General features: G+C 40.3%; 1 protein-coding gene across 5 annotated transcripts in view; it reads right to left on the reverse strand.

The window, feature by feature from the left end:
• LOC124717226 (zinc finger protein 271-like) overlaps positions 1–12,696 on the reverse strand; it is a 131,172-nt gene that overhangs the window by 67,501 nt on the left and 50,975 nt on the right. For all 5 annotated transcript variants that reach the window (XM_047244017.1, XM_047244018.1, XM_047244019.1 and 2 more), the window contains exons 4-5: positions 11,617–11,679; positions 1,630–1,679 (exon numbers count right to left, since the gene is read on the reverse strand). In XM_047244017.1, the coding sequence (XP_047099973.1) occupies positions 1,630–1,679; positions 11,617–11,679 (113 nt within the window). The remainder of the gene's footprint in view (positions 1–1,629; positions 1,680–11,616; positions 11,680–12,696) is intronic.

Here is a 12,696-nt window from a genome sequence, read left to right on the forward strand (position 1 = left end):
GTTCTGTGGCTGCACAAAAAGCATTATTCAACATGATGGCGTTGCTGTCAGGGTTCCTCTGGGCCATAATCCGTAGGTAGTGGTCATCCACAGCAGTAGTAGCCCTTGGGCGGCCGGAGAGAGGCACGTCATCGACAGTTCCTGTCTCTCTGTATCTCCTCCATGTCCGAAGAACATCACTTTGGTTCACTCCGAGACGCCTGGACACTTCCCTTGTTGACAACCCTTCCTGCCACAAAGTAACAATGTGCACATGATCAAACCGCAGTACTGACCGTCGTCTAGGCATGATTGAACAACAGACAACACGAGACGTGAACCTCCTTCCTGTGGAATAACTGGAACTGGATGGCTGTTGGACGCCCTCCGTATAACAGGCGCTGCTCAGGTTTAGTGGCATCTCTGAACAGTCAAAGGGACTGTGCCTGTGATACAATATCCACACTCGACGTCTATCTTCAGGAGTTCTGGAAACCGGGCTGATGCAATACTTGTTTTGATGTGTGTATATTGTTTCTCTTCATTTGATTTACAGATATCTGACAACTTCATACAGATATCTGACTGTTTCAATGTTTTTGGGCTGTAGATCAGTTTCCTGAAGAAGTCTAAGAAGTTTCTTCCACTTATTTTCCTCCATCTATACCACCAGGAACTTACAAATTATAAATACTGTGTACCTACTATCTACAATTAACATCTGCAGTCGAAATGCGATAACCGAGTCGATACCAAATTTAGTGGTGTTGCCGTGCACATCTCGCACTAATTCCGCTGATATCATTCAGTTGATGCAAGTTTAGTGTTATACAACAGAACGAGTTCGCAAACTGGGTTCTCTTACTGAACTGAGATCAAACTGATATGCAATCAGTGACATTTAAATAAATGACCCTAAATTCAAAGCAAGCACCAACTCTTGACTCTAGGTGACTTTTACACAAAATGCAATGCCCCACACTGCCCACTGAACACAAGAATTACATGAATTAGTTCAAATGGCACTTTTTGAACACCCTCTCTACAGAACAGTCTTGGTTCCTAGTAAATTCCGTCTTTTCATGCACAAGGGAAAGCGGCTTGGCTCCACACACTTTGACTCAGAAAAACAACTTCAAGATACCATCAGAGAGAGACTGCAGTCTCTGACAGCAGAATATCATGCAGAGGGAATTTGGTAACTTGCTAACGTATCTGGTAAACTCAAATCTCAATGGTGACTACATGCAAGAAATACAAAGTGGTACTGGTAGTTTTTAAGTTTTTCCAATAAATTTTGTTCCGCAGTTCCACTATTTTATTAACAGTCCAACATACGTTACTTCCTGGATAGCACTTGCATTTATAATATAATTGCGAAAAATCATATCCAGTAACAGAGAGAGTTAAGCTTAATTTTACACAACTTGTTACACTGGTACACTGAAAATTCGCAAGGAATAAACTGTTCGCCATCAGAAATAATTCAAAAGGTGCTGACATGAGGGTAAATTAACAAATATAAGAAAGAAAGCAAGAAAAAGGGGGAATTTTTGTAGCATTCATGGCGCACTGCCTGTACAAGAATCTGGATACAAAAACAATAATACACAAAATTAAAAATAACTAAAATGAATTGTTGTACAATACCTCTCTGGTTCACTGCCATAGCTTGTCGACTCCACGTCATTTTGGAGCTCCTGAAAGGATTAAGGACATTAATAACAATAATGATAATGATGATGGTGGTGGTGGTGGTGGTGGTGGTGGTGGTGGTGGTGATAACTACAGATCAGTTGCTCCTGTAAGTCAATGAAACATGGAACATCTGTAAAATTGATAAAACAGTGTCTATCCAGACAGCTGAAATGTCACTTGCAAGAAACACCAGAGGATGTCATCTCCAACATAATGTGCCGAATAATGCATGGCTGGAACAAAGTGAAGCAAGCACTACACCGTGCCTCAGCTGATAATTCATATTGGCAGCAATGTGAAGAAAGGATAGAGAAAGTCATGCAACCCAAAATAATACCATACCATCTCCTTGGGAAAACCTCTGCAGGTTGACCATACAAGTAATGGTGTGACTCATAAAACTGGAACAGGTTTGAGGCCTAATCATGGATGGAAGATGATGATTAATGTTGGTTAAATCAAACTTAACAACATTATACATAAAAATTTCTGTCTTGCACAAATATCTCTACTCTATGAAATAGGGGAGTGGGGGAAAGAATGAGAAATTTAAGAATTTTTCTGTACACCTACACAGCACAAGCCATTTAATTGTCTCATAATATACTTCACATACATATCAAACATTCACTCGCTATTAAAAATCAAAGTAAATAAATTACAATAACTCCATAATGTTAAAAAACCGTAAATAGGTCACTCAAAATCCAGGTTAAGGTTAATACACTTCGTATAAAAAGGCTACTGACTGGATACATGTTGGAACAAACAGCATGTCACTTGGGCTCCAAAATCTTATCTGGATCATTCCAGTGACTGGCAGGATAGATCGAGAAGACTAGCCCGGCTCGTAGAGTTCCTACAAAGCTCAAAATCTGCAGCATTGCCCAGTAACTCATCATACCCCTGGATTTGAGTCAAGTGTAAGGTTATTTGGTAATCTAGGCCACAACTTAATAGATTTGCCCCATAGGGTTGAGAACTGTAGAGTTTCCCTAAATCAGGAGCAGCCAAGATTTCAGCTCGCAGGCTGTGCCCAGGCACGAGTGTCGAAGCACTCAGCCTCGCTGCACGTTTCCCCCACCATCACATCATACCACACCACACTACCCAAGTGTGATGAGGCGGAAGAGGGGAAAACTGCGAATGCACTGTATTTCAATGGCAGTACAACTGCATTGCATACAACCTGGTTTTATATTTCACATACAACATACATCACAAACAGAATAAATTTTGAGTATTATTTAAGTATTTTTGCGTCGCTGAAGACTTAATATAATTTTCATCTAGTAAAAAATGTCAGCATACGAACAGCTGCACACAAGCTGCCATGTAGTCATGACTTACACTTGTACTGTGATTCCTTGCTTCTTGTCAAATTTCGTGATTCCAGGCCAACGTGAAGTACCCTAAAGGTTTCGATGAGAGAGTTTGAGAGTGTCAACATGTGTGGCATAAATGACCATATCTTTTGGTTGTACTGGTTTAGGAGCTTACATTTAATACACCACCAAGGGTCTACAGACCATAGTATGTGACATAAATTTGGTTCATCTACCCGTTCCTGAGAAAGAGGGGTCTTAACAAACAGACGAATAGACAGAGTGTAAGATAGCAAAGAATAAAAATAAATTTTCAAGTGATATAATTACAGATTTACAGTTTTTTGGGTTTTTTCTTTGGTTGTACCGCAAACCTTGCTTCTTACTAATTGCACGATTCTAGGAAGTACCCCACAGGTTTCGACATGTAAGTTTGTGAGTATCAAAAAATGTGACACAAATGGCCATGTCTTTTGATCGAATTCACTAAGAAGCTTCAATTTCTTACACCACCGAGTAACTGTACACTTCAGTATGCAACATAAATTTCAAATTGATACCTCTAATCGTTCCTGAAAAAAGAAAAAAAAGTTTTTCAGAGACAGACAACAAAGCGATCATATAAAGCTTCCATTTTTACAGATTGAGGTATGGAACCCTACAAACATCTTTCACACAAATATGTCGATAGAAACATTGCAAACCTTTCACAATCACATTGTGGAGACCTGGAAACTCTCCCTGGGGAAAGCAATGTAGGCGTCCTGGACAGTTTTAACTTAAGAAAATTTGTCAGTAAAACTTTAATTACATTGCAGGTCAGTCAGGTAATCTGCACGTGCACAATGGCACTTTCAAATGAAATAGCAAAAGGTCTCGAAAACAACTCTAATTCAGATGTAAGATTGGCAGTGTCCTGAAACCTTTGCAGAACAATCCCTGTAATACTCTCAAGGCCACAGTGAATTCTTGAAACTTCGTATTCGCTTACAGGCTAGTGAGATTAGGTACTGGACTGTCTTTGCAGAAATGTGTCCCTTCTACAATGCAATTATCTTTTTAAACGCATCCCCATCAAATCAGAAAGAAGTTAGTTTGCAATGTTTTACTGCAGACAGTGTGCACTCAAAGTCCACTTAAAATGTAAAGTCTGCAATCCATATAGGATATTCTAATTCTTGTTCCCGCTCTCGTTTTTCCTCCATAAATTCAACAATAGTGACTTTTAAATCGAAAAATCGTTCCAGGAATGCCCTCGACTCAATCGACATACTTTCCCGTAATATAGGAAATCTCCACACTCTTCATTCATTTCCACTGAAATGTTGCAATTTACAATAGAATAATGCATGCTACTTCAGAAATATTACTATTCATACCACTTATTTATTTATTGCTCTAGGCCTGCAAATTTAGCAACAAGTGCTTTACGGTGTACAGAACAATGTATCCCGCATGGCGATCTTTGTAATTTTTCGCTTTTTCATTAATAACTAAATCTTTAAATTTTTGCTGTATGTATTGTAATGTCATCTCATAGCAAATATACAGCACCTGTCACTTATGCGAATTGAGAATTCTCATCCCTTTCTTCTGTCATTCCCATTCATTTTAAAGGTTTACGATAGATGGCTAGACTGCCTCTTTTTGTACAAACAGCTGCCGGAACTGTGAATGTCCTTCATACCACGAACAAACAGCAAAGGGCAAACAGAGCCGACACCACGATTCTGCTGAACACAGAGTTATGCCGACCGAAAAATGCCGCAAGACTAAATGAAATGTTGCGCTATTCCTTGTATTTTTGAGAATGACCGAGAAAAGCCGACACAGGAAGGCCTCGGATCGCACATGTTCCACACGTGAAGTTTTGGCACGCCTTGCCTGGCCCCGCCCTAAATGGCTCAGGTGGGCACTACACATTGGAGGGTGCTAGCCAGGCGTCTGAGTGTGCACGGTGTGCACATAAGACATGTTTTGATTCCGTGAGCCTCCATCTAGTCTAGATAATGATAATTCTAGATACAGCCAGCCAGTTGAAATCTGAAAATTCAGAGCACTGAAATTTTTGTGGGAAATTTAAGTGTATATCAAAAGGATTCGCTAATGGAAAATGGAGGTGGTGTACTTATCACAGTGGTCAAGAAACTCAAACCCACTGAGACAGAAATTCAGTCTGTACGTGAGATCGTTTGGGCAAGACTCAGTACTAAGGGTGTGCAAAAGCTTAGTCCGATCCTTCTGTCCTCCTTTGGAGCACCAGACTCATCCCCAAACGTAACCAAAAACTTTACAGAAAATCTCAATTTCCTAGAAAAGAAGCTTCACAGTTATACTGTCATCATCAGAGGAGATTACTCTTCCAACACTCATTTGTAATATTTATAATTTTATAAAGGTCGGCATGACTAGATGTCCAGTGAAACGTTACCATTCTCTGAAAAGTACCTAAAACACACGGTTGGGAAACCCACTCATGACGCAAACAGATTTACAACAAACAGACCTGACCTCTTTGAGAACGTCACCTAGAAAATGGTATCAATGACCATGTGGTAGTCTTAGCAACAATGATTGCCAAAGCAAAATGGGCAATTAAAACAAATGGAAGGATTTATGTGTGGGCAAACTAGATAAAGAGGTAGTAGTGTTGTATTTCAATAATGGAGAGCAGCATGTAAAAGAACTGTGGCTCAGGTTTACAAGAATATCTGACCATGCACTCGACAGGTATGTACCTAATAGAACAGTTCGTGATGGTTAGAACCCAGCTTGGCACACAAGTAACTATAGAGGATGTAAGCAAAAGAGAGGTATACAGATTGAATGATGCTGTTTAGCTGTCAAGCGGGTAATGTGAGAAACATTCGACGACTACCGTAGCAGAATATTATCAGAAGATCTCTCAAATCGGAAAGAAATCCTGGTTGCATGTAAAGGCCATTACAGTTACCCAAGTTAGTGATTAGACACTCATGAACGAGACAAGAACTGAATGAAACAGAGCAGCAGAGGAAAAGCAGAAATACTAAACTCTGCGTTCAAATGTTCCTTTAGTGTCTGCCACTGTAGCCGAGTTGACAGCTTGCTGGCTTGTCATGCCACGGGGCCTGGGTTCGATTCCCAGCTGGGTTGGAGATTTTCTCTGATCAGGGACTGGGTGTTTGTGTTGCCTTCATCATCATCATCATCATCATCATCATCATCATCATTTCATCCTCATCGACGCGCAAGTCGCCGAAGCGGCGTCACCTCGAAAGACTTGCACCAGGCGATCAGGTCTACCCGCCGGGAGGCCTTCACAACACAGCATTTCATTTCAGTGTTCCTTTATATGGGTTACCAATGTGTCTAATACGGTACAGGGAGTGATGTTTGCCACCAATTTACAAAACAATATTTTAAATTGTTTTCATTCGTGAAAACATAGTGAAATATTTTTAATATGATAAGTTTATTTCTATATATGAATAAAAACTTCATTAATTATTGAAAGTGATGTATTAAATGATAGGAAATTTTTTTCCATACAATGTACCCAACTGGCGAACTTCCCTCCCAGAGAGTGAATTTCGCCTGAAATCAAATTTTGCTTTCTTTAAATTCTGCTGTTTACAAAAAAACTTGAAAATTCTACGGGACATACAAATACAATTTTAGATCATTTTTGTGACATTTCTGTCCATGTTAATCTGTATCAGGGTCCAAGTCATTACAAACAGTACAAAAGCCACACTTCTTCACAGACTGATTGTCACAGTCTTTGTGAAACCATTTCTGGCAACTTACACACTGGTACCACTCCACTTGTCTTGCTTTTGGATTGTAGTAATGTTCTCCACAGTCTTTGCAGGTAGAAGATGTGGCACATTTATGTTTCTTGGGATTCAGTGTTACTCTGCTGCACTCAGGCTGCAGCTCTCTGTTTTTGCTCTGTCTACTTTTTCTTTGAACAGGTTCCGACATCCTTGCTTGTTCATTGCTACTGCTATCTGCATTTGTCGTGGAATTATTTCCATCTTCACTGGAAGAGAAGAGCTTCCTAGCGACCAAAACTGCCGACGAATTCATCGAATTTGCTATCCTTTTCCTCTGGATATTAGGAGTTGACATCAGGTCATGAAAAGAAACATTGTGAATGTCGTTGCTCACCAGGTCAATTTGAGATGTGCTTGCAGAACCCTGTTCGAGAGGAACTGGATTATCTGAGACAGTGCTTGGTGCAAAAGCTTCCTTTGATATGGCTTCCGGATTAAAAGTGTGAATCCCGATTGCCTTAAAACCGGAAATAGTATTGCTTGGGACTGCCGTCTTCAACCAAGCCTCTGTAAATATTGTAGGAAAATAGATCTTCGACACAGGGTGTCCAGGGTATTGCCGTCTAAAGTTGTCTACAGCTTTGTTCCAATAAACTTTGAGTGCTCGCAATAAACTTTTATCCAGGGGTTGCAGTTCATGAGAGCAATGAGCAGGCAGACAGAGAATTTCGAGGTTGGTTCATTCACCTATATTCAAGACTGCTTCGTCCAATTGGTTTTTGTGTCCATCCAGAATGAGCAATGCTTTTCCTGGCACACTGTGGCGCTTAAAATGTTCCATGAATCTGCAGAATGAATTGACAGTGATGTAACCTTTAGGTGTCATTCCAAATATCAAACCTGGTGGCAACCCATCACCCCAAATATCCTTCCTGTTCTTTCCCTTATATAGAATTATTAGTGGGATGAAAATTGTTCCAGTGGCATTGACATAAGCCAAGACTGTCACAGTTTCTCCCTTTTCCCTGTGTGTAGCCACGTGAACATGCTTTGAACCTTTCAAATCTAACATTTTCTCCTGTGGATTAAGAGTGAGTTGCAATCCTGTTTCATCCATATTGTACATCAGCTGTTGGGTACATGAAAGATTCATGGCATCATTAACTTTTGCCAGAAAATTATAAACCTAGGATACTCTTTCAGCGTTAAAACGCATCAATCTTCTGTAACTTAAACTTTCTCCTTTTCTGAAAACTATTTCAGGGTGGTGTGTACGAAATCCTTGAAAGCAAAATTTCCCTGCATGGTCATTTCTAAACATGTTTGGGATATTTTTCTTTGCCCGATATTCAAGTATTATCATCTGTAGTTTTTCTTTTGTAATCCCAAATCCCACAGACGGGAGTCTGATGATGCAGCTAACAAGTTCATTTTCTTGATCCAGTGAAAGAGTTGGTGGCCTACCGAACATCTTTCTTGGTGATCTGCTACCAGCATGTTTTACGTGGTCTTCAAGAGTTGTCCTCGGAATCCCACACAATTCAGCGGCAGCATACACAGATTGCCCATTGCGAACAGCTGTAACAGCACTTTTTAAATCCCCTTCTTTCCATTTACTGTACAGACCTTTCGATTGTCTAACCACATTGCCTGGAAAGTCAATAGAGAATGCCAATGTGGCTAATTTTAAACAGTGTAACAGAATATGAAATGAACTTCGAATTTCCCCCAAAATTATTGTCAACATTAAAATCAATGAATATCAATAAACATTAATTAAGAGGTCAATTAAAGGAAAACATTCTTAAAATATTACATAAAGTAGCTGTTGTGACTTGGCAAGACAGCCAAGCCACTATGAGATAGCCGAAAGGCACGCGTTTAAGCTCACGCAGGCTGGCGTGAGGTCTGGAACAGTTAAAGGAGTTGAGTCTAGTAAAAAAAGTACGTAGCTTCTGGAATACTTAACTTTAATCCATAATTGGTGAACATCAGTCTGACGGTACATACATCACAAGATAAATAGCAAATGATAATGGCGCCTTGCTAGGTCGTAGCAAATGACGTAGCTGAAGGCTATGCTAACTATCGTCTCGGCAAATGAGAGCGTAATTTGTCAGTGAACCATCGCTAGCAAATTCGGCTGTACAACTGGGGCGAGTGCTAGGGAGTCTCTCTAGACCTGCCATGTGGCGGCGCTCGGTCTGCAATCACTGACAGTGGCGACACGCGGGTCCGACACATACTACCGGACCGCGGCCGATTTAAAGGCTACCACCTAGCAAGTGTGGTGTCTAGCGGTGACCCCACAGTAGCTCTTCTACAATAATCTCTTTTATTGTTCACGAGTGTAGTTTATGGCGAAATTCCCTCCAGAAGCACGCTTTAGTACGCAATAATATATCACAGCATTTTTAAGTAACTTAAAATTAATTCTTTGTCATTTCACTCGCAGCACATATTTACACACTTTAGCAGTCAAAATAACAATGTATTTATAAACGGTAGCTAAAAGGGATCTCAAATGGTGGAGATGAAAAAAATGTCCCCTATCTCAGTGTACATCTTCTCACGAAATGTGTTCCACTACTGATTGTGAGGACAATACGTAATTTTCTGTGCTACCACCTGATGCCAGCATAGAATGGGCATGCTTTGAAGCAGTTTTTCTCATGATCGCCAATAGATGGCAGTGAGTGCTAATAGATCTGTTGCAATAGAAAGGCAAATATGGCAAACTTCCCTACCTGGCGAACATCCCTCCCTCTACCCTATCATTGTGGGCAGTTCAGTAACGAATGAATGAAATAAAACATTGAAGAACACTCCAACTCCCTGATTGATAAAAAGGAGAGAGATGTTGATATAAAAACCCACAATTACCAGATGCCTAAAAATTAATTTAACAGGGACTGCAAAGAAGCAAAAGCAGGAGGAGTTATACACGTAAAGAATTTGTTAAATAAATAGCACTGTGTACAAGATCCAGGATGGCAATTATTGAACTACATGAAAAAAAGTAAATTAGTTACAAACTCAGCGTGCACACACTTTATTCAACATGTAAACATCACTACAGATATCCGGATTTAGGAATGACATGGTCGATATGCCTGCCACCATTGGTGATGATGTGGTGCAGACAAATAGCGAAATTCTGCATGACCTCCTGAAGTTCCAGAAGATCGATGCTATTGAGGACCTCTTGGGTCGCTGTTTTCAGCTCCGCAATGGTTTTGGGGTTATTACTGTACACCATGTCTTTAATATACCCCACAAAAAAGGAGTTGCATGTGTTCAGATCTGGAGAACATGGAAACCAATTGATGCTCATCCCAGCAGCCTCTGGGTAACCCAGAGCCAGAATGCAGTCTGCAAAGTCCTCCTCCAGGACATCAAACACTGTTCATCTTTGATGGGGTCGAGCTCCATCTTGCACAAACCACATCTTGTCAAAATCAGGGTCACTTTGGATAATGTGGATGAAATAGTCTTCCAAAACCTTCACATAGCGTTCGGTAGTCAATGTGCCATCAAGGAATATCACACCGATCATTCTGTGACTGGACACTGCACACCACGGTCACCCTTTGAGGGAGAAGAGACTTCTTGATTGTGAAATGCGGATTCTCAAGACCCACAAATGTGCCAGTTTTGCTTATTCACAAACCCATCCAAATGAAAGTGGACTTCATTGTTAAAGGCACATGCACATGGGCATACTAATTCCCATCATGCCTCACAGACAACTGTACATTTTGAACGTCCTAATGCAAACTGTTCAGAAGTTAGGACAATTTTATTTCATATAGTTCAGTAATTGTAAGCCTGTAGTTATACACACTTTTGCAGAGGTACAAATTGAAAGCATTATTTCAAGAAGTGCAGAGGGGTAGCTTATGTAACAGGCAGAAGAAAAGGCTGATATAGCAGAAATGCTTTGGGAGTCTGCACAATGAAGAAGAGCTTCATAACAGTCAGATGACAGAAAAGGAGCAAGTTTGTGATGAAGGAGGAGGTTACCAGCAATGTGAATGAAGTGTGGCAGTAGAAAATGATTCGAGCTCAAAGAATTTAGCAACAGTGAGTGAGGTACCTTTGGAATTCTTAAAATCTGGAGGAGCTACAGTGACTAGCAGGCTATTTGATCTCACATAACAGGAAGACTGATTTATTACTTTCAAAAATTATTGTCATCGGAGAAGAAGTGAACAGACAGTTGTGGAACATTAAAGACAATCAGTGTGACATATTGTGTTTATAAACAGCTGATTAAAACTCACAGAAGAACAGTGACAAAGACTGGTTGGTTGATTCTGGGGAAGGAAGATAGCCGTGCCCTTTCAAAGGAACCATCCTGGCAGTTGCCTAAAGTGATTTAGGGAAATCACGGAAAACCTAAATCAGTGTGGCTGAATGTGGGTTTGAACTGTCGTCCTGAATGCGAGTCCAGTGTGATAACCACTGCGCTACCTCGTTCGGTAAGAACAGTTATAAATATAAACGGATGGAAGAATAAGGAAAAAATTTAGAAAATCACTGCCAAACAGCTACAAGATGAATCCTGTGGCATGCTTGCGAGACTGTTGGTAAGGTACTATTTACAACAGGAAGGTATTTTGACTGAGTGCTCATCAAACATAGTTTTATATCTTGGCAAGTTGTTCATTTTATAAAGAATGTTGCAATTGACATGTCATACCATTTATTTCTCCCCATAACATTATGAGTCACTTCAAACAGCTATTCCTTGCACATGACAGTTTGTGAGTTTATTGCCTGATGATGCAACCAAGCAACAAATATCTCACAATTACTAAAATATATTGCATTTTTTGTATGTCTGTACTACTTACGGATTCTTTTTTCATGTATGTTGCGTCATGTGGAGAAGTGGTTTCTTCCTCTAGCAGACACTCCTGTACAGAAAGAAGAAGAGCAGTTACACATTAACTGAAAAGTTGAACAAAAGAAGCATAAGGAACCAAATAAATTACCTGTTTACATTTCCACAATATACAAATAGAGTTACACTTCCACAGTAGAAACACTAGGAGTACTTGCACTGCACTTTTTGTAACAATGTTCAGTCCAAAGACTGCTTTAATGCAGCACTCTCCACAGTAGTCTATCTTGTGCAAGGCTCTCTGCTTCTGCAAACTACATCTACTTGAACCTGTTTACTGTAGATCCACCTACGTCTCCTTCCACAGTTTTTTACATATCCATACATTCACACTTCAGGGTGTGTCCTATCAACTGGTGCCTTCTTTCAGTTCAGTATGCGGAAAAAGTGATGTTGCTAGATACAAGACCCCGTGTAATACTGAAACTTTAACTCACTGTTGTCACTGGTATATGCTCAATATAGGATCGCTGTTGCAATATAGTGTACACCTAGTGGATATAAGGCTTTTGGTTCCAGCTCCAATGCACTCCTCATCTCATCAACTACTCTGTTGTGCCTTAGGGCTCTATTTAGTTCAGACTTTTTGACTTATTCCACATCTATGAGGATAATTTCTCATCAGAACTGTGGAAAAAATATTAGTAGATCCCTTTTTTAAATACAACGTTTCAACAAGAATTTAGTGAGAATGGCGCAAACTTGTATGGATGGGTCAAGGGTAGCAGCGCATTTCCGAGGGGTCACATCTACATCTACATCTACGTCTACATCTACATCCATACTCCACAAGCCACCTGACAGTGTGTGGTGGAGGGTACCTTGAGTACCTCTATCAGTTCTCCCTTCTATTCCAGTCTCGTATTGTTCGTGGAAAGAATGATTGTCGGTATGCATCTGTGTGGACTCTAATCTCTCCGATTTTATCCTCATGGTCTCTTCCCAAGATACACATTGGAGGGAGCAGTATACTGCTTGACTCCTCAGTAAAGGTATGTTCTCGAAACTTCAACTAAAGCCCGTACCGAGC

Source organism: Schistocerca piceifrons, chromosome 9 (assembly GCF_021461385.2).
Source record: "Schistocerca piceifrons isolate TAMUIC-IGC-003096 chromosome 9, iqSchPice1.1, whole genome shotgun sequence".
NCBI classification, from domain to species: domain Eukaryota; kingdom Metazoa; phylum Arthropoda; class Insecta; order Orthoptera; family Acrididae; genus Schistocerca; species Schistocerca piceifrons.